At 40.5% G+C, this 26,318-nt stretch overlaps 2 protein-coding genes and 1 long non-coding RNA gene across 4 annotated transcripts; 1 reads left to right on the forward strand and 2 right to left on the reverse strand.

Annotated features, from left to right (window-relative positions):
* Nucleotides 1-924: 924 nt before the first annotated feature.
* LOC115396247 (uncharacterized) lies at nucleotides 925-17,261 on the reverse strand. 2 transcript variants are annotated; one of them, XM_030102000.1, is made up of 7 exons: nucleotides 15,885-17,261; nucleotides 15,697-15,785; nucleotides 14,131-14,267; nucleotides 13,196-13,382; nucleotides 2,897-3,006; nucleotides 2,587-2,806; nucleotides 925-1,383 (listed from the first exon to the last, which is right to left on the reverse strand). In XM_030102000.1, the coding sequence occupies exons 1-7, from the start codon at nucleotides 15,896-15,898 to the stop codon at nucleotides 1,265-1,267; spliced, it is 876 nt and encodes a 291-aa protein (XP_029957860.1). In that variant the 5' UTR covers nucleotides 15,899-17,261; the 3' UTR covers nucleotides 925-1,264. The 2 variants fall into 2 exon arrangements, with proteins under 2 accessions (XP_029957860.1, XP_029957859.1); XM_030101999.1 differs by having other exon boundaries at nucleotides 15,697-17,261.
* On the reverse strand, nucleotides 7,120-12,355 carry LOC115396246 (uncharacterized). Its single transcript, XM_030101998.1, has 5 exons — nucleotides 11,728-12,355; nucleotides 9,097-9,838; nucleotides 8,535-8,753; nucleotides 8,027-8,223; nucleotides 7,120-7,782 (listed from the first exon to the last, which is right to left on the reverse strand). The coding sequence occupies exons 1-5, from the start codon at nucleotides 11,825-11,827 to the stop codon at nucleotides 7,760-7,762; spliced, it is 1,281 nt and encodes a 426-aa protein (XP_029957858.1). The 5' UTR covers nucleotides 11,828-12,355; the 3' UTR covers nucleotides 7,120-7,759.
* LOC115396248 (uncharacterized) lies at nucleotides 16,149-24,435 on the forward strand. Its single transcript, XR_003932364.1, has 6 exons — nucleotides 16,149-16,375; nucleotides 16,638-16,724; nucleotides 16,888-16,962; nucleotides 17,086-17,157; nucleotides 24,158-24,232; nucleotides 24,365-24,435. It is a non-coding gene; the product is annotated as an uncharacterized LOC115396248 (long non-coding RNA).
* Nucleotides 24,436-26,318: the final 1,883 nt, after the last annotated feature.

Consider the following 26,318-nt stretch of genomic DNA (forward strand, 5'->3'; position numbering starts at 1 on the left):
GAAAGGTGCTTCAACCAGGAAGAAAAATAAAAGTGCTCAGAATTACTAAGGTTAAGTACAGAATTACTTAAAGGGACTGTATCGTGCTTTTTTAGCTAGTCCACCCTTACGCAAAGAAAATATATTTCAGAATATATGTAATTCCAATATATTGGAATTTTTAATGTTCTGATTTATTGGTTAATTGAATAGATTTAATAAAGCTAATATCTGTCTTGGCAGTGCCATCTGATTCTGAATCATAATTGTCAAAAAAAACAAGCAATATTTGCATCTTAAAATTATATTGTAAATATATGGAATTATGTATGCATTAATATATTACAATATATTGGAAAATACATAAGGGATTGCCGCTTTCCATATATTGAAAAATATATGAAAATATATTTTCTTTTATATTAGAATATATGTAATACACTCCATAACATATATGGATGAATATATTTATTTGCATATTTAAATGTATGTAATAATATATTTAATACACTCCATAACATATGGATGAATCAATCTCTCTCTCTCTCGTGGTCTGTCATCTGACAGGTCCGGCATCACTCAGTACTCTCCAGTCATATCTCCTCTGCTCCATGCTCTTCATTTGTTGGTAGCTCCTTCCTTGTTGTATGTCGTCCAGCACCATGGCTCTCTTCCTGCCCCTCGGTCTCCTCCCTTCGAATCTTCCTTCGATGGTATCGCGCAGCAGCCCTTCACTTCTCAGGATGTGCCCAATCCATCTCGCCTTCCTCCTCCAGATGGACTGAATTAGAATTGGTTGTTCATTAACTCTGCTCAACACTTCATTTGTTACTCTTTCCATCCAGCTGAAATTTTAGATTGTAACATGTATGTGTATATATGTATAAGATAAAAAAAATGTACATTTAGATCAGATTTAAGATTTAAACAAAAGATGCAGACCAATGAGTGTTCAAACATCTTTAATTGTGTTTTAGATATAAAACATGCTTGACTGTCTACCAACATTAGTCATAGCAATTAAGTCCCTTAACAGAAAGGTTGGCCATGGATGGCAACTATCACCCACCTACAATGCAAGATTTAAATCCCTCCTCAGAAAGTTCAAAACTAAAGCTAGCTTTGCATTGGTAAAAACAAATAAAGACACCTAACACTGAATGTGTGAGTAACAAAACACGATACAAAAACAAATTTAAATAGAATTTAGTCATTACATGACATCAACAATATCCAAACAAGGAAAAGAACAAAAAGAACCAAAAGTATAAAACTTTTTGGTATCCTATTTAACATTTGACATGTTTTTTTGCTTCACTTGGTGCCTTAACTCACAAATCCTTGTGTTGATTGATTTTCTTAAATCAGATAGCTTGGTCCCTGGGTGATGGTTCACCACAGCATCTGTGAGGGATAAAAATAACAAAAATAAGACATTTTGTATAGACAGTTTTAACAATTTTTATTACACTATACAGTATCTGCATTACCTGTAAATCATAAGCTGGCTTGGTGAATGATGGGGGAATGCAAATAGTGAAAAAATTGCCCTGAGGGTGGTGGCTAGAGGCAGGTCACCAATTTAACATTGGGGTCTCTGAGTAGTGCTTCACTGGTAAATATCATGAAGACATGAAATACTTGATAAATAAAAATTGAAAAATAAATCCCCTAGTCCTGCATCAAGATTATGTTGAGGCAACTGCGAAACACGACCATGTGGGTCACTGCTTGTTTTCAAACTCAATAGAAATGTGTATTTACTGAATTTTATTTAGTCATAAGCCAATTGAACATAGCCCTAGCTCGGTGCTGTTTACTGTTAGAAAATGACTGTAGTCTTTCGAATTGCAGTTTGTAGCTTGTTTGCTGTTAGACCCCTTTTAGAAATAGATTAAAGCAGAACTATGCAACTTTTTTACCTCCATAAATGTGTTTCAGAATCCCTGTGGGGGTAAACAAAGACTTGTCACAGTGATTCGCCTGTCCCTTCACTCCCCCCAGGGTCTGTGTCCTGAAAACAGCGCTTGCAGTTTCAGAGGAGCGACCCGACTACATCTCGCGAGAACAAACCTGCTTTACGGCGCTCATACGGGATTACAAGTATAAAAGCTGTTGGAGTGCGATATCTGTCATTGTGTTGCAATCGACGATCTTTGCATGATGTGTTGATTGGTTCTAATTTCCGTTTGGTAACTGAAAAATAAAGAGGAGTGGCACCTCCTCTGGTAGAGGTGAGCGCGAGTGAGTTCGCTGCACTGAGCTGAAAGCATCTCCGAGTGTGTTTGTTTTCCAATAAGTTTGAGTGCGCGAGGCACAGCAACACCACTCTCAGGTGCTCACGGATGGTAGAACTAAAAAGACAGAAAAAAAAAACTTTGTCTAACAAGCGGAAAAAAAGGAAACGGGAGTAGGACACTCTCTGCGGTTTGGGGGGGGGGGGGGGGGGTGATTTCACCGATTTTGTTTGGAGCTGCATTTTTCGCTGTGGTTCACGACAATGCGGATGCATTTTCTAGCTATGGGAGATGCCTACTTGATACAACAGATGAATAAAAGAAAACATGCCATCAACTCTTGAAAAAAAAAAATCATTGGCTGTTTTACCAAGTAAAGCCTGCAGTTTCTTCCCATCGAGAGCCTGTCGCCGCTCTGCAGTAGGATCGATTTTGTTGAGCCCCCCGGTCAGGTTAGATTTGAGGAGAACATCAACACTGAAGAGGCCCATCAGCAGCACTCGTGCCATCCCATTAGCTGTAGGTTGTGCTCTTGCAGTCTCCCAACAATGAGCCGAGACAGTGGTAGTGCCATCATTCCCCAATTTCACCTAATTGGAAAAAAAGAACAAATAAAGTCACTGAAAAGCTGCTACTCTATCTTTCTAATTTCTGCTTAAAATCTGCCAATTACAACTCACTTCTGAAGGTTTGCAAGGTGTAGTTTCACCTTCACCTTCGACCTGACGGAGGTCCATGGGAGAACGGTTTGCGAGAACGTTTTTCATTTCCATCAACAAAGTTGGAATTTCTGGAAAACAATTTGAATTAAAAAAAAAAAAAATTGAACTGGCTACAAAACTATACAGGTGTGAACCATGGTGGCAAGATTTATTGATTGTTCTTTATTTCATTCATTTGTAAAATAAATAAAAATGCTTTAAGTAAATACATTCTCCAACTGGAATGAAAGTACGGTGGCCGACAGGTGCAAACGCGCTGCAAACACAGAAAACACATGCAAGAAAAAAATGCTGCAAGAGAATAAAACGCTGCAAAAACAGAAAACACCTGCAAGAAAAAAATGCTGCAAGAGAATAAAACGCTGCAAAAACAGAGAACACATGCAAGAAAAAAATGCTGCAAGAGAATAAAACGCTGCAAAAACAGAAAACACCTGCAAGAAAAAAATGCTGCAAGAGAATAAAACGCTGCAAAAACAGAAAACACCTGCAAGAAAAAAAAAACCGCTGCAAGAGAAAAAAAACACTGTAATCACAGAAAACACATGCAAGAAAAAAAAACCGCTGCAAGAGAAAAAAAACGCTCCAAAAACAGAAAACACCTGCAAGAGAAAAATGCTGCAAATTCAATCCACAACGGAAGTGCACCAGGTCGCTCCACAACGGAAGTACACCGGACACGAAGAAGAAGAAGAAGGAGAAGAAGAAGAAGAAGAAAGAAAAAGAAAGGGCGCGATTTCTTTCAGTGTGAAAAGGTACGTTTTCCTTTAGTTGTAGCATCATGTTTTACTTAGCTGGCATCTTTTACAGTTTTATCGAAGAGCGGCATAATTACGCGACGTTCTACAAACTTTGATTTATAAGAGCTTGTATGCAAGCGATAATGCCCCCGGCCCGGCCGGTGTCCATAACAAGTTAGAAGAGGGTGGTGGAGAGAGCTTCAAATGAGACCAGAACACACAAAACACAAGTCAAACACACTTACAGTAGACTGAAAGTTGAATATTAAAACGGGTCATATTAAAATTCCCACAATCTCTACTCTCTCTGAGGTATAGTAGATAGCCTACAGTAGATAACCTTCCTAATCTGCTCTTTTCTCTCACAGATGTACTGTCCATTTTGTGGAACTGCCATGATAGATTCTGCGGAGTTTTGTTGTCTGTGTGGCAGAAACATTAAATTTGTAACAGATCAGGTAAAAAAGCCTCCTGAGGAGAACCCCACAAATGCTCCTCCTGATGCACGACCAAGCACTGTTGCAGGTAAACTTAAATGTATGGTGTATTCAGTAATTCTCAGTATACAAAATGTTGAAATATTATAATGCCCTGTAAGAAAGATTCATGACGAAAATAACGTGCATAACAATATAAGAGTAACTAATGTTACTTCCTGTATTGTTAACTTTTCCATCAGGGAGCTCAGGTGTAGAGTCCTTTATGAAATTTAGGGCTATAAAAGAGAGGGAGAGAAAGACATTCTTTTCAAATGCACGCCAGAACAGAAAAGGGAAGGTACAGAAAGAGAAAATGGTGAAGGTATATGCCCACACACAGTGATCAATGCAAACTCAAACTAAATTACAGATGCTGTCAATTAAACATAGTTTATTAATTTCACTATCTTGTCTTTCCTCAGGTTAATGTTGGGGTTATGATGATGCATAAGGGCTGCCTTAAGCCTATGAGAGGGAAGTCACTTCCCATTCATGTTCACCCTCACTGGTCATCTGAACAACTGCTGACTGCTGCTGTAAAGAAGCAGAAAGATTTCAACCAGGATATGGAAGATTGTGCCCATGTTTTGTTGTATCCTGATGCTAAGAAAGTTACAAACATCCCTGGGACAGATACCCCTTTCACAGTGCAGAAATATAAAGATGCAATTGGGAAGTCATACCAAAGAATAACATTTTACATTTGCACTGTTGAGGACTTTGAAAACAGCTGTAAGTGCCTCAGTCACATCTCTGATCTTGTTTTAAGCTCAACTTTATTATATGTTAGATTTAAATATCACATATTTCCACCTACATCTGATACTTAAGATGAATTTCACATTTCACCAAATTTACCAAATTTATGGAGTGAATTTTGATTAAAAGTTTGCAGTTGATAGAAATGGAAGTTTTTAGGATTTAAAACTAACCTAATAACTAATAACACATCAAGATAATTATTGCTTTTCATAGGTTGCAGTGAACAGTCTTCAAGTGACGATGACAGCGTGGTCCATGTACGGTTGCCAACTGGAGACAGTCCACTTTCTGACACTGTGGTCAGTTTGCGTCTATGACATTCCTCCCTAAGTGAAGTAAATTAACAGTAATTTATATTTGATTGGATCCATCATTTGTATGTTGTACGCAGGTGTGGGATGATCCAGATGAAGCAAGCACTCCAATAATAGAGAACAGGTGAGAACATTTTGAATGCAAGAAAAATAATAAACATCAACTTCATATTTCGATGCTCAAATGGTACAATGCACAGTACAGCTATTTAATTCATTTGTTTTTGTTTTTTCCAGAGCCTTCAGACACAAACAAACAGAGTCTGATCAAGTAAGACTTGAACTCATGCCCTTAATGTTTAATGTGTGAACATGGAATCATAAAATGCCTACAGATCTAGTGATATAGTTACTAAGCCAGTTGGTAACTATAACTATATTAGATTCTAGATCATGAGATTAACTGCTGAAATTTTTGGGTTAAGGAAGGAGGACAAACCAAAGAGCAGGTCAAATCCACCGAGGGCCAGAACAACTGCTATCGGTAAGCTGTGCTAACAGTTACAACCTTTACTTTGATTCAGTTCGATATTCATTCATTCATCTTCTACCGCTTCTCCCTTTCGGGGTCGCGGGTGGCTGGAGCCGATCCCAGCTGCTGTGGGCGAAGGCGGGGTCACCCTGGACAGGTCGCCAGTCTGTCGCAGGGCTGACATATACAGACATACAACCATTCACTCACACATTCATACCTAGGGGCAATTTAGGGTGACCAATTAACCTGCCATGCATGTTTTCAGTTCGATATTATCTATTGTAAATCTCATGTTTTTTTTTTTAAAGATCATTGGCTTGAATGTCCTCTCTATACAGAAACTACACAAATGTGTATGCACCCATCGTAGTTGACAGTGAGTCAGAGCCAGAGGAAACAATGGAGCACCGTGTAGAGGAAAGGTAGTAATTACTAATTAGTATTTCTGTAAATCTTATTTGTCCCTTTATTATTTGAAATAGTAATCCACTATATCTTCTTTTACAGGACAGACGATGTGACTGCTGCAGACATTATTTCAGAGCTTGCTGCAAAGACTACACAAACATCTCACAGCAGGTTCAATATAAACAGAGCCAATGTTTGGGATGGAGCAGTCCGAGGCTTCAGACGTGCTGCATTTGACCCCTCCCATCAAATATTGGTGCGGTTCACTGATGATGAGGGACAAGCTGAGGATGGAATAGACAATGGTGGGCCAAAGCGTGAGTTCCTCACCCTCCTTATGGACTGCCTGAGAACACGCAGAATTTTTGATGGACCAGAGGACAGAAAATTTATTACATTTGACAGTGCAGGTGATGTGTTTTTTTTTATTTTCTTTTAGAGATTATGACAAATGTTTGTTTATTGTGATACTAATTTAACAAAAAAAATATCTACAGCTGCCAAAAATGATGAGTACTTCCTTGCTGGGAGGATGATTGCTACTTCCATTGTTCATGGTGGTCCAGGTCCTCGTTTCTTGTCAGAGAAGCTTTACCAGCATCTCGCAGGAACAACCACTGACACTGAAGCTGAAATTCAGGATGTCACCGACGACACCATGAAAGCTTCCCTGCTTGAGGTAAGTTGTCATTGTTAACAAACCTTAACCTGTAGCAAAAAAACTTGATGTGTGTGCTTATTGTTCTCTTCCCTAGATATCCAAAGCAGCAACATTGGACGAACTGCATTCAGTTGTTGACAGACATTCCAGTATGCTGCAGACTGCTGGCTGCTTTCAGTACCCTGTAAGTGTGGATGACAAAACCAAGATCATCCAGGATTTCATACAGTGGTACATCATTTACCGCAACCACTTCTCAATACAAAGGTAACTGATATGTCTGCCTAATTTAACCAAAGTTAAAGATGTTATTTTCCAAGTCAAATACAGTAGTTCAAAAGGTGAATACAGGGTGCAAGATACTGAAAAAACTAGCCATTTGGTATGGGAGTCACTTTCAGACACTGGGGGAATATGCAAGATCACATGGCAAAGACTTACAAGATTAAACATACTAAGTTGTCTTCATGGACTGTATGATTGATGGAACTGCACCTAAGGTTATGCCATTGTTAGCATCCATGTGGTGATGATTTCACTATCTTTTTTCTAGATTCAAGGATGGGCTTTCAACCCTCAATGTCATTCATGCTTTGGAGCAGCATCCATCTGTATTCAGGCCCTTCATGTGCGCAACTCTGGAGCAGCTGACATCGTCAAAGTTGGAGGAAATCTTTGAGGTTGAGCTGAGTGAAAAGGGAAGTACAAGAAGGCATGAAGAAAACAGAGTACTTGGATTCTGGAGAGACTATCTTCTTGAGACAGAAGGTTAATTTTATTTAGAAAAACTATTATCTTTATTATCTTCTGTTCATTCAATTGATCAATTGTTTTGCATTGTTTTTAACTTCACACAGTACTTCTTTTTTCAGAACAACAAACTGGGCTCTCGCTCCAGGACATCCTGATGTTCGCCACAGGCTTAAAGTCTCTGCCTCCCTCTGGAATTCAGCCACAGCCCAAACTGATTTTTCAGTCAGCTTCACGCTTTCCAATCAGCAGTACCTGTGGAAACACAATCAAAGTACCAATGTCCAAGACCTACGATGAGTTCCAAAAAGACATGGACTTTGGGATCAAAAATTCGCCTGGTTTTGGACTTTTCTAATTTCAAACGGAGTGTCAGACAGCACAAATGATGTTGAAACTAGATGATGTTGATAGTATGTGATATGAACTATGTGCTGTTGATAGGGGGTGTTCAAACTCCTCTTTAAAAGTCGTTCTGCACTAACCTTTAATTACATATCAGCCATGTTCTTCAGGTTGATGTAGTTGTCCACACAGGACTCCCAGTTGAGGGGCTTCATGAGACCACTCCGTCGCTGCAGGTCCTCAAAGCGGGCCTGAAGATGGTTATCTCCACATGGACTGCAGGCTGACTCTGTGCGAAAGTGGCTCAATTCCTCCGGTGTGACTGGAAACCCACAGTCAGTTCCACCAAACCTGGGGGCAAAATATGTACTGTTTACAGATTTTTTTCCAACTGTTGTCTTGTGTTACAGTCAGTTGTAATATTGAAAATGTAATACTTGTTTTACTCTAAGTGAGGAAATAAACAAGTTTCTGTCACACTGCAGACTAGTAGAGATTATCAGTTACAGGTGAATACATATACATGACTGAATATTCATTGTTGAGGAAAAATATTTTGACAGCTACTCAAGAGGCATCAGAATTTGATCACATTTTCACACAGTAACTACGTTAGTTTGATGTGTTTGTGTTTGTTCAAAACAAAGCTCATAGAAACAAACCTGTGAGACAGGTAGTACATGACATCTGGTTTACCGGATGGACAACGAGACTGCTTAACAGGTCTGATTGTATGCGTGTTCCATCTTTCCCTGCATTCGTCAAGGTCCCTTTGGAGCACATCCATGAACACAAACCGCACTAGACATGTATGTTCATGGCTGCCACTGAAGAGATGTCTCTCCTTCAGATCATTCATCAGGTCCATCCAGAACTGAGACCTGTAAGAGACTCAAAGCTGTTCATTTTATATTTACAGTTACAGGTATAATGCACTACAAAAACAACTATAATCCTATAGTGTTTTCTGTTTAACTATTCACGTGGAAAGGAAATAAAATGTTTAGCATAATATTTTAATCTAATTCCACATGCTTTTGTGAATATTTTAAAATAGGTTGGCCCATAGAACAGTGAGGAGCCTCTACTGGAGAGGGAGGAGGAGAAGATAACAGCCTAGAATAGATCAATTTGAACTTTATCATTTTATGGGGGCTAACTTCCATGACCGTTTCAACTGATCACTACTTCAAGTGCAAAAAAAAAAAATGTTGATGAACAAACCTCTGCTTTCGAAAGTATGACCACCAGCTTTCTATTCGTTGGTTTGCTGTTGAGGATCCATATATATGACTGGCAGCTCCAGCAAAATCATCCATGTGTGAGGATCTTAATGCACAATGGACTGCCACCATCATGCCATTCTCAGTTCCACAGTCCGTCCGAAGCCGCATTGGTACAATACCACGTTCTGAGACACATTTCAGATAGTTTTGAGCTATCACTCCTGGATCATTGTTGCTTGCTTGACACACCAACCACAGTACTTTGCGAGAGTAGCCATCTATGCAGCCACTAATTGCCAAGCCAAAGGGTTTTAGTTTATCATAGCCATCAATGTGCCACACATGATTTGGTCCATCTGAGCTATACACTCTTCTTACAAATCTCCGTCTTGAGCGAAGTTCTATTCCTGAAGGATCAAGCTCTCTGATCAAAGCCATGACATCATCCCTTTTCACTGTCATACCATACTTCTGGCGCAGTGTTTGCCACATCAAACGGTAGCCATAATGCTGACCAGGTCCCTTCAGCTCTTGTTCAATGGCAGTGCGTACAACATCAAGAGAAGTGTAATTTTTTTCTCTAGACAAAGAAAAACTTTTCAGTTTATATATTAGGGAATGAAGACTCAATTTAACATTATGAATGGTTCCCAGAAAATCCAAAATTTCATTGTTGCTGTAGCCAGCATGGAAATATTTTCTAATCAGGTCCTCTTCTGTGGGGCTGTTCGATGCTGAACCTAACAAACAAGGGGAGAAACAGAGAATGCATTTAGCTCAGTCATACAAAGTTTGTATAAACAGTAGATTGCATAGATATGGTCTACAAAATATTCCTGTTAAATGTTTGTGAAGGCCGGTACACGCTACAGGAATTTTTCAATCTTCCCCGATTCAGAGACCACACACTAGAAGACAACAGAGGACAGATCGCACCCGATCTTCCTCTCCTGATCTTCTAGTTCTGGAGCAGACCACACACTATGATTCTTCATCAGAGAATCGGCTCCTCACTCCTCCAAATCTCGTGTAGTCCAACGTGACTTAGCGCAGTTTCCCTTCATTGCTGTGTATACATTCGTCTCTACTTTAAATAATAAGTGGAGAACTCATTAATTCCCTCAGTTCATTAATTCCCATCGGTATCGCTCTGTCAGAGCCCCCCCCCCCCAACACACACACACACACACACACACACACACACACACACACAGTCTTGTATTTCTAGCCTTGTGGGGACCGTCCATTGACTCCCATTCATGTCTAGCCCCTAACCCTGACCCTTACCCTAACCCTAACCCACACCACAACAAAGCCTAACCCTAAAGAAATGTTTTTGCACTTTTACTTTTTTCAGTAACAACAACATGGTCAAGAAAACACTGTTTCTCCTACTTAGGACCGGAAAAAGGTCCCCACAAGGCACGTCGTTCCACGTTTTGCTATCCTTGTGGGGACATTTGGCCCCAACAAGGATAGAAATACAAGAACACACACACACACACACACACACACACACACACACACACACACACACACCCCACCCCCGCGTGCGCACGGAGCACGGGCTGTCATCACCTTGTCAGAAAATTTAAATGTTGCCATACAGAAGAGGGAAACAGTTTCAGATCATTTTCTTATAATTTACCCTCCACATTTGACAACAATTCAGCTTATTAATCTGTGTGTTGTTTTGTTTTGGTTTTTTGGTTTTTGTTTTTACTTTTGAGTCCTCAGTGCAGCAGTAGAATAAAGTAGCAGTTCGTGACAATTAAAGGCTACTTTTTTAAATCACGAAATATCTTAAATCATTCTTTTTGTCCACAGATTTGATAGTTTAAATCAGAATAAAAACACGTTGAGCTTTGATTAGGAAAAGTTTCATTATACGTCTGCGCTGTCTCTGAAGGCACGGAGTCAGCGGAAGGTTTGTATTATTATTATTATTTTTCCTTCCCCATTCTTTTGTGATGGTTAATAATTGAGATGAATTAAAACATTGGCATTATTGCAGGAGTGACGGAGATGCAGATGGATGCATTAGATCGGAGTTTGGGTCTGAATGGAGGAAATACAGTTCATCCAGGATACAACCACTTTCTCCAAGGCTGAGTTTAGGAGCTCTGGCTTTTCTGTGTCACTGTCATATATACAGAATATATTTCTCAGACAGGCATATTCATGTCTCTCTCCAGCTCTGACAACTGAGAGGGGATTTTTTTAAGCAGCGACACCTAGGTGAGACGGAGCTGTTCCGCCAATCAGGAAGCTTTATTTCGAGGGTGTGTACAGCTCTACTCGGAGCTGATCGGCGCCTCTCGGAGCGCACCACACACTACAGGATTTGCAATCGGAAATATTAAACATGTTCATTACCTACGATCTCCCCTTCCGACGCCTCCCGAGAGGCTCCGACCAGAAAAAATCTCTCTGAACACATCACACTACACGAAGATCGGATCCGAACTCTTTGCATACTCCCAACCTTGTCGGCTTCTGTCTGGAGGAGAAGATCGGGGCAAAATTCAGCCGATCATCCTGTCGTGCGTACTGGCCTTTACATTATTAACTCACAAACGGTGGTCTGAAGAGTGGTATGTTGTACCAAGAGGACTTAAAAATTACTTACTGTTGTCTTCAGCTTGTGCCAAGAATTGTACATTTTTGCCACATGAATGACAGAAGACTTGAACTGTTCCCAGATCTTGTCCGCAAAAAGGGCAAAACATGGCAGACTGGAAAAATAGACAATAAAATGCTGTATTATGGTGACTGCATTCAGTCAACTCATTTTAAAATTACAGTGATCATCACTACATATGGAAAAGCCACCTCAGAGGAATAGGTAATTATGTGCATGTGTCTGCTATAGAGACTTTATTTTACAGTTCTCTCTCTCTCTCTCTCTCTCTCTCTCTGGCACCTTTCTTTGCTTTTCATTTAATCTTGAGCTTGTCAAATGCTCATCTCTTCATCGCCTTATCGTTTTGTCCTAATGCCTCTTCACTGCTTCCAGGCAATGTCACTGCTGCTTTTCTTCACATTGCCTCACCCTGGCCAGTATAATTTACCTGCACTCGACTCGTCACCTCCTGACCACCAAACTTAAAGTGTTCAATATGAGGAGACGATGTTTATATGTGGTTACATTATAACCCACTAAATTATCTACGTAATTATGCCGCTCTTCGGTAAAAGATGCCAGCTAAGTAAAACATGATGCTACAACTAAAGGAAAACGTACCTTTTCACACTGAAAGAAATCGCGTCCCTTATTTTTCTTTCTTCTTCTTCTTCTTCTCCTTCTTCTTCTTCTTCGTGTCCGGTGCACTTCCGTTGTGGAGCGACCTGGTGCACTTCCGTTGTGGATTGAATTTGCAGCATTTTTCTCTTGCAGGTGTTTTCTGTTTTTGGAGCGTTTTTTTCTCTTGCAGCGGTTTTTTTTCTTGCATGTGTTTTCTGTGATTACAGTGTTTTTTTTCTCTTGCAGCGGTTTTTTTTTTCTTGCAGGTGTTTTCTGTTTTTGCAGCGTTTTATTCTCTTGCAGCATTTTTTTCTTGCATGTGTTTTCTGTGTTTGCAGCGCGTTTGCACCTGTCGGCCACCGTATGAAAGGGAGCAGAAAGTAGACAACTCTTAACACATGCTGAATAGTTCTGGTTGATATTTAGTTGGAGCAGAAAGTAGACAACTCTTAACACATGCTGAATAGTTCTGGTTGATATTTATTTGGCTCACAAGGCAGATGAATTTTACAGATCTTCACATTTAAAAGATACAGTCTACCTATTACCCATTCAACCCATTGTGGGAAGGAAAGCTTATCTCTTATCAAATTAGGATAAGACTAGGATTGGGAAATTGTTGGCAGCCACCAGAGCTTTATCTGCCAATTCAACACCTACTATACCACAAAACAGGCGGACAAACTCTTAAAATAATGGACAAACACCAGACTGTATCTGACAAAGTGAGATTCAAGACAAACCAATTTCCTCTGAATGCATTAATTTGTTTTATCTCAAATTAAGTGCACGTCTGAATTCAATTTAAAACAAAGAAGCAGTCATTATTATTTATTCTACAATAGATCCTTACCTTTAACTACCATGTTGCGCAGTCTGGTGTTTTCCTTCTGCAAAGCCCTGACCTGGTTCTGAAGCACTCTGATTTGGTCAGCGTTTTCCATGCTTGATGATTCCCCTGGATTCTGGACTGGTCGAAGTTGGTTGTCCTCAGAAAGAATTTCTTCATCAGCCCGTCTCTGAGCTGCAAGTTTGGGTTTCTTTCACAGAGTACAGATATTTACACTTTCAGTGATGGATAAACCACTGGACTTGACAAATATTCCTGATGTCAGTTTAAAGCTCGTGTCCGGAGTTTCCGTTCGTTTCCAACATATGTATCATTTTTCAACAGAGCTTAAATGTGTCAGTCTGGTTCGATACTACAATATAATATTAGCGTAAAGCAATATAAAAATTTATTTATGAGCCCCGCCTTCGTCTCATAGACCCCCATGTTATCCGAAAAAGCGCCGGTCAGCGTCAGCCAATAGAATGCGAGCTTCCGCATTCTCGTGCTGTCAGTCAACATGTGCACGCAGCCAGAGAGCACGGCCGCTCACCCAGGCAGAGGAGAGTTAGCAACGCAGCAGCCGGCCCGCTTACCTCGGATATATCCACTGTCTGCTGAACATCCTCCGTAAACAGCTAAACATGGAGGATGCTGTAGGACTCAGAGGCTCTCATTTTCACCCGACAGATAATTCGCGTGCATGATTAAAGGGGCGTGGCTTGGTCGCTCATGAAAGCAGAGGGAGGGTGGAAAAAACCTCTCTCTTTCAAAACTCCGGACACAAGCTTTAATCCCTTAATGTTCTAAAAGAAAATCATCAAACAAAACTCTGATATCTGTAGTGTGGTGTAGCTCCATAAACAAAATGTACTTCAGTTCTAAGTAATGTACACCAATACTAATACTTGTCTAAAAGATAACACAATATCACCACCTATTTTGTACTGTACAGTTACCTTTTTTGGAATTGGTGCTGTTTCCTCATCATCTTCTTCATGGAAAAGACGTTTAGGTTTCCTGGGTCTCTTGTCATGTTTTGGCTTGTCCACTTTTAAAAGTTCCCGCTCGGCAGACCTCAGTGTAGACTCTTTTTCTACATTGATGCAGGAAGATAAAATAAATACCTTAAGAAGCTGTCAACACAGTGTACTTGACAGCTTAAACAATAATCTGAAAATTAAAAACATCCCATTGATTTCTTAAAAAAAAATAAAGCCCTGTAAATTCAGCTAATGTTCAGCTATACAGTGATTCTCAAATTTTAAATTGTTTTTATATTAAAATGTGAATATATGGGGCTGTGTTATCATATCTCATACCATTTTGTTGTTTTTCACAGTAAAGATCAGGGGTGTCAAACTCATTTTAGTCCAGGGGCAACATAAAGCCCAATAATGTGATGTCAAGTGGGCCCCACCAGTAAAATGACAGCATCATAACCTACAAATCACCACAACTCCAACGTTTCCATTGTGTTTTAGTTCAAGAGAGTATATTCAAAATTCTTCACATTTAATAAAGTATCTTTTTACAAAACATCATGAACACCCAGATATTTCTGAAGAAAATTAAGTTCCATTTCAACAGTATTATGCCTCAGTTGACTCATTACATGTGCACTGCAACTGCCAGATCACAGTTTATCTACAAAAACACCAGTCAGTTAGTCACAGATATCTGGAGCTGAACAATCTAGTATTTCACTTTATAATCAAAACAACTTGTCAAGGTTAAGAAATTATTTAAAATTTACAGTTTTACAACTTGACAGTTCAGGCCTTCTATATAATTTTTATCCTTTGTAAAGTCGTCCCGTGGACCGAAATGGACCATCTGGTGGGCCGGTTTTGGCCCACTTGTCGCATGTTTCTCACCCCTTGTAAAAATAATCGGAGTAAATGAGCCAACGTAGTGACGTGATCATGTACACCGACGTTCCAACTGCACACTAACTATACGTTCTCCATACTTCCGAGTCCCGTGTATATGTTAATGGGTCCAAACAGCTCTGGGTCCAAACAGAAACCGCAGCCTGTGCGCCACGAAACACAACCCGACTCTCAGCTAATTAGTTCCACTTGACCGGACCTTTTCCTCCCAGTCGCTCGCGCCCCCCTGTTTATGCCTTTACCCCGCCTGCAGGAGAGCGCGCGCCCCACTATTTGAGAAAAACTGAGCTAACATAACCTAATCAGGGTTTCCGTCAGACCTTTTCAGTCCAGGCGCCCCGCCCGCGCTAAATTCTGCAGCACCCGGACAACGAGAGGGGAAAAAAAGCTGCGCTCTGTGTCCCAGCAGCTACTCCACGCGTGTGCTCTCTCTCTCTCTCCCTCTCCCCCTAGCTCAGACGGCCCAAAGCCTCATGCTAGCGCTAGCCGCCGCTAGCACCGACACCTCCCCCCCCAAACGTTTTTCCTGTAGGAAACACTGCTGATGTATGAGTTGCTAACACAATTAACGCTACCTTTTTAATATTCAAATTAATATCACATTCGGTGTTAAAATTAAGAGCAGGAACTTACCTGCTAGCTGCAGCACCACTGCCGGCTCAACTTGCCAACCATTAGCAGGCTTCTTGCCGTTAGCAACTCGACACTCCACGAGATATGTTCTGGAAGTATCCGTGGGGTCAAAGTCAATGATCCAGTTTGTCGGTACAATGCTGACAGCATCTTTGTCGGGTCCTTCTGCCCAAGAAACAAGAGCGTACCGAAACTTGGACATGATAGTTCACAAAGTCGATCCGTCTGCGTCTCCTCATCCGTCTCCTCTTTTCGCGGTTACTGTCCTGTGATTGGATAACATCTCTGTGCTGTGATTGGCTAGTTCGTCCAGTAACGTCAGTGGCGGGCCACTGTTCTGGGTTGCCCACGAGTGCCTGTTACTAAGGAAAATGGACAGATTAAAAAGAAAATATATTCTCCCGGGTTCTGATAAAGTGGAGATTCCAGCAAGAACAAAACGATGGAAAAAAAGGTCAGTGTTTTGTTTTATTCTAACTGACTGTAAACAATGCTGCTGTGATTCTGCATTAGCAGTAGCTAAATGACAGCTAGCTAATGTTGCTATCAACCTCCCGTTACACTGAAAAAAATCCTGGTGAGAACCCTGTATACATGTATTAACAAGCTATTTTGTTTATTTGTTCTTAATCACAGGAAAGCATTGACTGAGGAGATTTGTCCATTAATCCAAGATTTGGTCAGTATTGTCTCACGTGGAACATTTTTTTCTGTTATTTTAGCAGACAAATTCATTTATTAAAATGGATTTTATCAAAATGTTATTCAAAAATATTCAGAAAGTAGTATCAAAATATTGGTAGTTGTGTCAAAACATCTTGAAGGATTACCAGCCCTGGTTTTCTAATTTTTAATTTCTTTTTATTCTGGAAAATAGTATTGAATATGTTGTCTTTGCTAAATGTGAATGCTATACATATTTTTTTTATTACTATTTTTAGCCAGGAACTAATGACAGTCCTGTGGTCTGGAGCCCCCTAAGTGGACTATCTTCACAAAATCAATCCAGAGTGACAGAAGAAGTTGTTGTAAGTTTCATTTTAAATTCTTGTTGCTACAATAGTAAAGATAAACTGTGACCAGTAATAGTTAAATTATGTGTTGCTTGTATGTTAATGTGTCTTATTAATATCTTACTGGATGAACTTTAATAAGTTCAGTTAGGATATTGATATTGTTCTCATATAACAGACCCTGAATCCTAATTCCCCTGACCATGACTCTGACGATTGTTCTGAAGATCCAACTGATGTCAGCCACACTGTTGTAAGTATAGTGTATTTTTCTCTTAAAAATATCTTAAAAACTGAAAAAATCAGTGTTCACAAAACATGCAAGTTTGGTTTCGTAGACTATGTCTGGGTATTTATTTTGTAATCTGTTCTTTAGATGGCTGATGACGATTTTGAGTGTTGGACTCCTGTAAGCGAGCAGCAAAGTTTGTTCGGAGCAGAAGATTCTGTAAGTTTCTGACAAATGTATATAGCCCCAGTCTTTTGTGTTTTTGTTGTTTTACTGAAATATGGAAGCCCATTTCCGCCACTTGAAAAAAACAAACACATGCCATTATTATGAGATAACAAGTCAGAATTTTGAGATAGGAAGTCATAATTATGAGATATTAAGTCGAAATGATGAGATAGTAAGTCATAATTATGAGATACTACGTGGAAATTATGAGATAGTAAGTCGAAATTATGAGATACTAAGTTGAAATTATGAGATAGTAAGTCATAATTATGAGATAACATCTGCGCATGCGCTCCATCACAGCAGCTTCCTGTATGAAGATTGTAGATTGAGATCTGAGTAGTGAGTATCTGGGTCTGAGTATTTGATCTGAGTCTGAGTACTGAGGTCTGAGTACTATTGAGATCTGAGTACTAAAAGTGAAAAATCTAAGCTACTGAGGGGCTGCTCCCGAAAACATCTAGTCATCCGTGTTTTTTCAAAAGAAGCCGAAGTCCATTTATGTTCAGAACATATTTATTTTACACATAATTATATTGTCCATAACTTGTGTGCAAAACCAGAAACAAACGGCTGAAAGTGAGGCCACGAAACAGCGGTCAAAAAAGTGTGTAGCTCTCTCAGTAAGCTGTGTACCTGACAGGTAATAATCAGCACTCCTTTAAAAGTCATGCGTGACTTATTGTCTGTATGCGCCACCTACTGTGGAGACCAGGTACAACACTCTCTAATAAAGATCTGTCGCGTTGGGTTGTGAACTGCCTGTCTACAAAAATCAACAGCTGTTGGTAGTGACCACAGGTTTCCAGATGCAGTTGAAGTTGCCACCTCAGCCATATTATAGTTTTATCCTTTCCAACTCAGAACTGCTTCTTGCTGAAATCCCAGGGTATGTTTGCATCAGTGGCGGCTGCTGGTCTTCCAAAGAGGGGAAGCTCATTTTCAGCATACATTGTAATATGTGTAATCTGTTTTTTGTATGTAAATTCTATTAGCTTTCATGCCTTTTGTACGCCCTGTCAAAGTTAGACAGATCCTCAAAGCCCACTTGTGACCAGACAACACCTCCCTGAGATGGTTTCATCCAGAGGCATGGCCAGCAGGACATTTTATTGGTGACAGCACTTCAGTCAGCAGCTCACCTTGTCAGACCAGGGGCCTTACCTATAAAGCTTGCGGCGCACAAAACGAGCCCCAAACCTTGCGGTGCCGCCCCTCTGCGCCAAAGCAGGTACCTATATACATTTTGCGAAGGGAAAAAATGCGCGTGACTTTGCGGTCCTCGCCGCCAACAAAATAGGTGCCGTACGGGACCGCACAATTCAGAAAAACTACGTGGAGACGACTAAGCAGAAGGAAACGGAATTGAAAAGCCTTTATTTGTCCCGCATGGGGAAACTGCAGGGCTGCAGCGGCAAGAAACGTAGAAAGAAAAGTAGAAAAATACAAAGCCCAACCATACAAGGAAAAGTTAAATATAGTTTGTATGTAAAACTAGATATAATTGCATAACAGGAATATACTGACCGACACAACTAATTATTTAAGTTGAATTAAATATAACGGAAATAAATCGGAAGACACATTTAATTAAATAATAGATAGAAGCCGACAGATATAAATCAAACATAATTTACACCAAGATCCAAGACAGATATAACGAAATAAATAACAGACATAAGTTCGATATAATTTAAATATACATTTAAGACAGACAGTGAGTGGTGATGAGCACATGAGGGGAGACACTTTGAGGAAGTCATGTTCAGTGCGCTTTGGAATGTTTCCATCCTGAACCATCTCCTTTCTGCATCTTCTAAAATAAACACAAAATAAATAGTTCACAGGGAGCAATCAGACACATCACATATAAACATGTACAATGTCTTTGTCTCTGCACTTACAAATACCGACTGTCCCTTGTATGACAATTTTTCTCATGATACACACTTCAAAGTGTTCACAATTAAATGGCAAATTGACACAAAAAATGTTTGCTATTTTGCCATGGCCATATCTGACGTCCGAACCCCGAATCATCCCGGGTTCACAGCCTCTATGCTGCAGCGCATTAAATCCTGCTGACTCCAGAGGCAAAACAATTTAGATAATGCCTGGACGCACAATCATATTGTGCAACCATTTCCACTACATTTTTATGTTAAGTTTTTTTTTTTCCTTTTTTTTAAAGGTGTTTCCGCAATGTTGAGACTCTGAATTATGACAACTCACCTTCAAGTCAGACCACTTTTTTCACTTCAGCAGTAGTGCGCCCGATGGTTGTGGTCACCTGCTCCCACTCTGTCCCTCCACTGCTGTGTCCTCCAGAGAGGACAGCAGACCGGCTCTCCACCTCACCAATAACGGCAGCAGCATCACCTCAGCCCTCCACAGCAGCAGATCCACCGCCTGCATGCGGCGCGTCTCACCTGCCGGCGACTCTGGTGTTCTGCAGCCAGACGCTGATCGTCTTGAAAAGGAAAAGCTGCGTTGTTTTCTGCTGAATGTGCGATTAAATTGTAAATGCCATGATTATGCACACTTTTGCTCGTTTGGCTGATCATAAAGTGTTTTCTATCGTTTTCGTTCGTTTCTTTATGTTTGGAATAAGATTTAAAATGTTGCTTTTTTTTTATTTGAATGCTTCAACACAACCCGCCCGAATGTCATTAAAGTCTTAATTTTTCGACACTTCATCCGCCTGATCCGCGGTTATCTGCAGGCTCCGCGCGTGCGCCTCACCGTCTAATATACCCAAATTTCATTCATGAGTTCATTTGCATACCCATATATGGTGCCAAGGGGTGGAGTTGGGGCAGGATTGTGGGTGTGATCGGCCACCGACACGTTCTCCGCAGGATTTGAAACCTTGACTTGGAAATTGCGAACAGCTGTGCGGCGCACTTTTTTTTGGCTCCCGAATTTTTTTTGCGGACAGAAGTTTGCGTTGCGTTCCCACGCACCATTATTGTCAGATTTTCCCGCAGGGTTTTATAGGTGAGGCCCCTGTCGCGTTGGGTTGTGAACTGCCTGTCTACAAAAATCAACAGCTGTTGGTAGTGACCACAGGTTTCCAGATGCAGTTGAAGTTGCCACCTCAGCCATATTATAGTTTTATCCTTTCCAACTCAGAACTGCTTCTTGCTGAAATCCCAGGGTATGTTTGCATCAGTGGCGGCTGCTGGTCTTCCAAAGAGGGGAAGCTCATTTTCAGCATACATTGTAATATGTGTAATCTGTTTTTTGTATGTAAATTCTATTAGCTTTCATGCCTTTTGTACGCCCTGTCAAAGTTAGACAGATCCTCAAAGCCCACTTGTGACCAGACAACACCTCCCTGAGATGGTTTCATCCAGAGGCATGGCCAGCAGGACATTTTATTGGTGACAGCACTTCAGTCAGCAGCTCACCTTGTCAGACCAGGGGCCTTACCTATAAAGCTTGCGGCGCACAAAACGAGCCCCAAACCTTGCGGTGCCGCCCCTCTGCGCCAAAGCAGGTACCTATATACATTTTGCGAAGGGAAAAAATGCGCGTGACTTTGCGGTCCTCGCCGCCTACAAAATAGGTGCCGTACGGGACCGCACAATTCAGAAAAACTACGTGGAGACGACTAAGCAGAAGGAAACGGAATTGAAAAGCCTTTATTTGTCCCGCATGGGGAAACTGCAGGGCTGCAGCGGCAAGAAACGTAGAAAGAAAAGTAGAAAAATACAAAGCCCAACCATACAAGGAAAAGTTAAATATAGTTTGTATGTAAAATTAGATATAATTGCATAACAGGAATATACTGACCGACACAACTAATTATTTAAGTTGAATTAAATATAACGGAAATAAATCGGAAGACACATTTAATTAAATAATAGATAGAAGCCGACAGATATAAATCAAACATAATTTACACCAAGGTCCAAGACAGATATGATGAAATAAATAACAGACATAAGTTCGATATAATTTAAATATACATTTAAGACAGACAGTGAGTGGTGATGAGCACATGAGGGGAGACACTTTGAGGAAGTCATGTTCAGTGCGCTTTGGAATGTTTCCATCCTGTACCATCTCCTTTCTGCATCTTCTAAAATAAACACAAAATAAATAGTTCACAGGGAGCAATCAGACACATCACATATAAACATGTACAATGTCTTTGTCTCTGCACTACAAATACCGACTGTCCCTTGTATGACAATTTTTCTCATGATACACACTTCAAAGTGTTCACAATTAAATGGCAAATTGACACAAAAAATGTTTGCTATTTAGCCATGGCCATATCTGACGTCCGAACCCCGAATCATCCCGGGTTCACAGCCTCTATGCTGCAGCGCATTAGAACCCTGCTGACTCCAGAGGCAAAACAATTTAGATAATGCCTGGACGCACAATCATATTGTGCAACCATTTCCACTACATTTTTATGTGAAGTTTTTTTTTTCCTTTTTTTTTAAAGGTGTTTCCGCAATGTTGAGACTCTATGAATTATGACAACTCACCTTCAAGTCGGACCACTTTTTTCACTTCAGCAGTAGTGCGCCCGATGGCTCTGACCACGTTGTGGTCATCTGCTCCCACTCAATATTTTTTCGTCTGTCCCTCCACTGCTGTGTCCTCCAGAGAGGACAGCAGACCGGCTCTCCACCTCACCAATAACGGCAGCAGCATCACCTCAGCCCTCCACAGCAGCAGATCCAACGCCTGCATGCGGCGCGTCTCACCTGCCGGCGACACTTGTGTTCTGCAGCGAGACGCTGATCGCCTTGAAAAGGAAAAGCTGCGTTGTTTTCTGCTGAATGTGCGATTAAATTGTAAATGCCATGATTATGCACACTTTTGCTCATTTGGCTGATCATAAAGTGTTTTCTATCGTTTTCGTTCGTTTCTTTATGTTTGGAATAAGATTTAAAATGTTGCTTTTTTTTTATTTGAGTGCTTCAACACAACCCGCCCGAATGTCATTAAAATCTTAATTTTTCGACACTTCATCCGCCTGATCCGCGGTTATCTGCAGGCTCCGCGCGTGCGCCTCACCGTCTAATATACCCAAATTTCATTCATGAGTTCATTTGCATACCCATATATGGTGCCAAGGGGTGGAGTTGGGGCGGGATTGTGGGTGTGATCGGCCACCGACATGTTCTCCGCAGGATTTGAAACCGTGACTTGGAAATTGCGAACAGCTGTGCGGCGCACTTTTTTTTGGCTCCCGAATTTTTTTTGCGGACAGAAGTTTGCGTTGCGTTCCCACGCACCATTATTGTCAGATTTTCCCGCAGGGTTTTATAGGTGAGGCCCCAGGACAGCTGAAATGACCTGTTACTTTTCCCCACCTTTCGGCACCAGCTCAGTCTTAGGAGTTGATCTGTTATGCAGTTTAACACCAATTTTCTCTTCGTAAGGAAGAATATCAAATGGCTTCGCCAAAATCCGGTCCACAACATTCACATTGTCTGCTGTTGTGTGCAGCTAACGAGCAGCTGGAGCTGCTGGAGGCTGGAGCTGTGTGAGGGAAAGGGAGAAGCTCCACAGCTGCTAGTCGAGGACAGAAACCACAGAGTGACCGAAACGAGTCTCCAAACACAACGCTAGTCGTTTTTCACAAACACAAAGTCTCCAGGGATCAGCAAAGCCTCCGAATCAACTCAGAACAGCAGAATGAAAAACTTCAGAAGCGCTTTGGTGCATTTTTTTTACTTCAAGATCGCTGATTTGCTCATTTCGCTGTCAATCAAGCTTCACACAGATCATCCAATCAGCACGCAGAAGCTCAGCGTCCATGCCAGCTCAATTCTCCATAGACCCCCAGAGACGCTGAACGTCCGTGGGCGGGACCAGCCCAGTATTTTATCCAATGAGCGTCCAGTTTCACTGCAGCAGAACAACCCACTCCAGCTTCCGCATGGACGCTCAGCGTCCGGCTGTTTAAAGCGCCGTGCCGCTGCGAGGAGGAGTGAGAAAAAAGCCGAGTCAATTACTTGAGATAAGTAGCCGATTCTGAACAAAAGATGAACGTGTTGTAGCGCATATTTAGTCAATGAAATGTTCACACAACAGTAAATATTGGACCACTTATTTTTTGATATTTTAGGGGAAGTTGAGCTTCCCTTGCAGTCTTAGAGCAATCGCCACTGGTTTGCATCTATAATACCATTTGAATCAGCAAGCACATCAAGTACTTAATTTATTTCAGCCATAAATGTTCTAGTTCTCAATGTACTGACAATCTTCTGTGTTCATTTGAAATGCAGAGGTCACCCAACAAAGACAAGCTACTTTTGACTTGTGCAAAAGTATCTCACAATGACTTACTATCTCATAATTTCGACTTAATATTTCATAATTTTGGCTTACTATCTCATAATTATGACTTACTATCTCATAATAATGACATACCATGTGCGTGTTTTCCTTTTTCAAGTGGCGGAAATGGGCTTCCATACTGAAACATGTTAAAAACGGTAAGGTAATGAATCACTTTTTGCTCTTACACAACAGAAACTGAGTCATAACTCCTCTAACCATGACCCTGACAGTTGCTCTACAGATGCACCAAAATGATAGCCAAATGGTTTAATTTGCAACATATTAACACATTCATTCTGTAACTTCCGCATGGAAGTTAATTGCCACATCACACAGAAGGAAATATTGAAAGCCACAATGCAATTGTTTTACAACTGCAGCTGTTGCATCAAATGGTAGCCCTGCGATGGGCTGGTGATCTGTATAAGGTGTACCCTGCCTTACGGCTGGATGGAGAATTTCAGATATATTTCTCTGTAATGCAGCAGCACATATGTGATATATTCGGAAAACACGTGACTTCCAATAGAATTTCAGGTTTAAATAAAGCTGAACTGCATAGCAATGATGATCCCACTAACTGAACAAGTTAAATTGTATTCAGCATTAACCTTAACCATGGATTGCATGACTGAATTAGTCATTTTATTAATTTTTTTTCTTGATTTTGCTTATTTTCTAGAGGACAGCTGATGAGCTCTCTGAAGCTTGGAGCCCTCTCAGTGGACCACAGTGTCTTTCAGGAGAAGAAGTTTCTGTACGTAGTAGTTACAATGCATGCTTCAGTATAAACAAAGAATAAGCCTTTTTTGTGGACATATGTTTGATAAAGTGAAGTGGTTTCATTTGAAAAAATAGTGAAGTCATAATCATTGTGCTCACAAAACAGAACTCGATGGGTCATGATAATTCTGAACACACCATTGGAAACTTCTCTGAAGACACTCATGATGTTCATCACACCACTGTAAGTATAAAGAAAGTATATGAATAACTTTGTTTAGTATTTGGTTGGAGAATCACTGTTTTATTGCAACACCTTGAGTTTTGCAAATACAATTTTGTCATTGGATACTTTTTACTGTTGAAAAGCACTAAAAATTATGTCCCCCCAACTTCAAGAACTTGATAGACTGCTGGTGTTCCATATTAGAAAATGATTCCCAATAAAAATCCTAACCTCAAAAGGTGCAGTTTGTCATGCATCATGGCCAGGGGAATTGTCGCAGATGGGAAATTTGTCATGTCAGCCAGAAAAAAAAAATAAATAAAATGTATACTTTGGGTAAATGGGTCATTTAATTATTCAGTTTGACTTATTAAAGATCAAAAAAGGGTACAGTACTCAGAATGAATCCAAATTAATCATAATTGGACATTCTGCATCATTGTCATTGTCCCACTTAACAGGGTAATGACAATATATCCAGATTTTTCAAAAGCTAATTGATTATTTGTTCTTGTATGTCTTAAAAAGACATGAAGTTCTTATGATATTTTGCTTCAAATGTTGTAAAATCTATTTCTTTGCAAAATGTCTCTGAGGATATAGGTGTCACATTTTTATGTCCATGTTTAATGACTTTCTATTCTTTTACTTTTTCGTTTTTTTTTTTTGTGTCATTTTCTGATACTTTCTGAGCAGATTCTGAACAAAACTGACTGTCTTTTCAGAGCCTACATGCAGACGATGCTGAATTTACACCCATATACCCTGGATCCCCACTCTTGTTTGAGGATGAGTCTTCCTCAGAGTGTGATCTTCAATTCAGTGCTCTGCCAAACTTGAGTCCAGCATCACGGTCAAGTAACTTAAGTTCTGATAAGGTGGACAACAGTGTTTGTATAGATGTGTCTGAATCAAAGCAGTCTCTTCGTGACTCAAACTCCAGCCTTAGCAGTGGAGAACAATTTTCCCTCATGCATGAAGACAGTATGGAGGAGTCGGTAAATGAGCAATCATATTTGGGAGATGTCCATGATGAAAACTTTGCTCAGGTAGACGAAGAGTCACTTTACACTGGCTCACGGCTGACCAAAGCACAGAGTTTTTTACTTATACTGTCATTTGTTTTGAGACATGGGCTCACAGGTGTGGCCCTCTCTGATCTTCTCGATTTGATTAATATTCACTGTCCAGAAAACACGCTGTCATCCTCCAAGCATCTGTTCTTAAAAGAACTTAAGCCAATACAAGGTCACTTGCAATGTCACATTTACTGTCCAAATTGTGAATATTACATTGGTGACGAAGTTAGTGAAGGGCAGTGTGTTGTGTGCAGCACGAAGTGGGATAAAAACAGCTCACTGAAGAATGGAAATTTCTTTATATACTTACCAATACAAACACAGCTTAAATGCCTTCTTCAAAGAGAAGATATTGCAGCTTGCCTCAAGTCAGGAAATGGAGACTGTACCTCAGAACATTATGATGACATACATAGTGGTAAAATGTACCATAAACTGAGCAGAAACGGAGGCCCGCTTGATTGTCTGCATGGATATTCCTTAACACTCAACTGTGATGGAGTACCTGTATTTAAATCATCACTGTACAGTATTTGGCCATTACAAGGGACTGTAAATGAGCTTCCTTATCCCATACGCAAACAAAATGTTTTACTTTTTGGCTTGTGGTTTGGTAGCAAAAAGCCAAATGTGAACACATTTTTAAAACCATTCACTCTAGAGTGTCAGAAGTTGTCCACTGTAGGTTTCAAGTTGAAAATAAATGGCATTTTGGAACATTGCAGAGTTGTGACAGCTCTAATGATGTGTGATTCAGTTGCCAGGCCCATCCTACAGAACATGACCCAGTTTAATGGCCAGTACGGATGCAGCCT

Source organism: Salarias fasciatus, chromosome 11 (assembly GCF_902148845.1).
Source record: "Salarias fasciatus chromosome 11, fSalaFa1.1, whole genome shotgun sequence".
In the NCBI taxonomy this organism is placed as follows: domain Eukaryota; kingdom Metazoa; phylum Chordata; class Actinopteri; order Blenniiformes; family Blenniidae; genus Salarias; species Salarias fasciatus.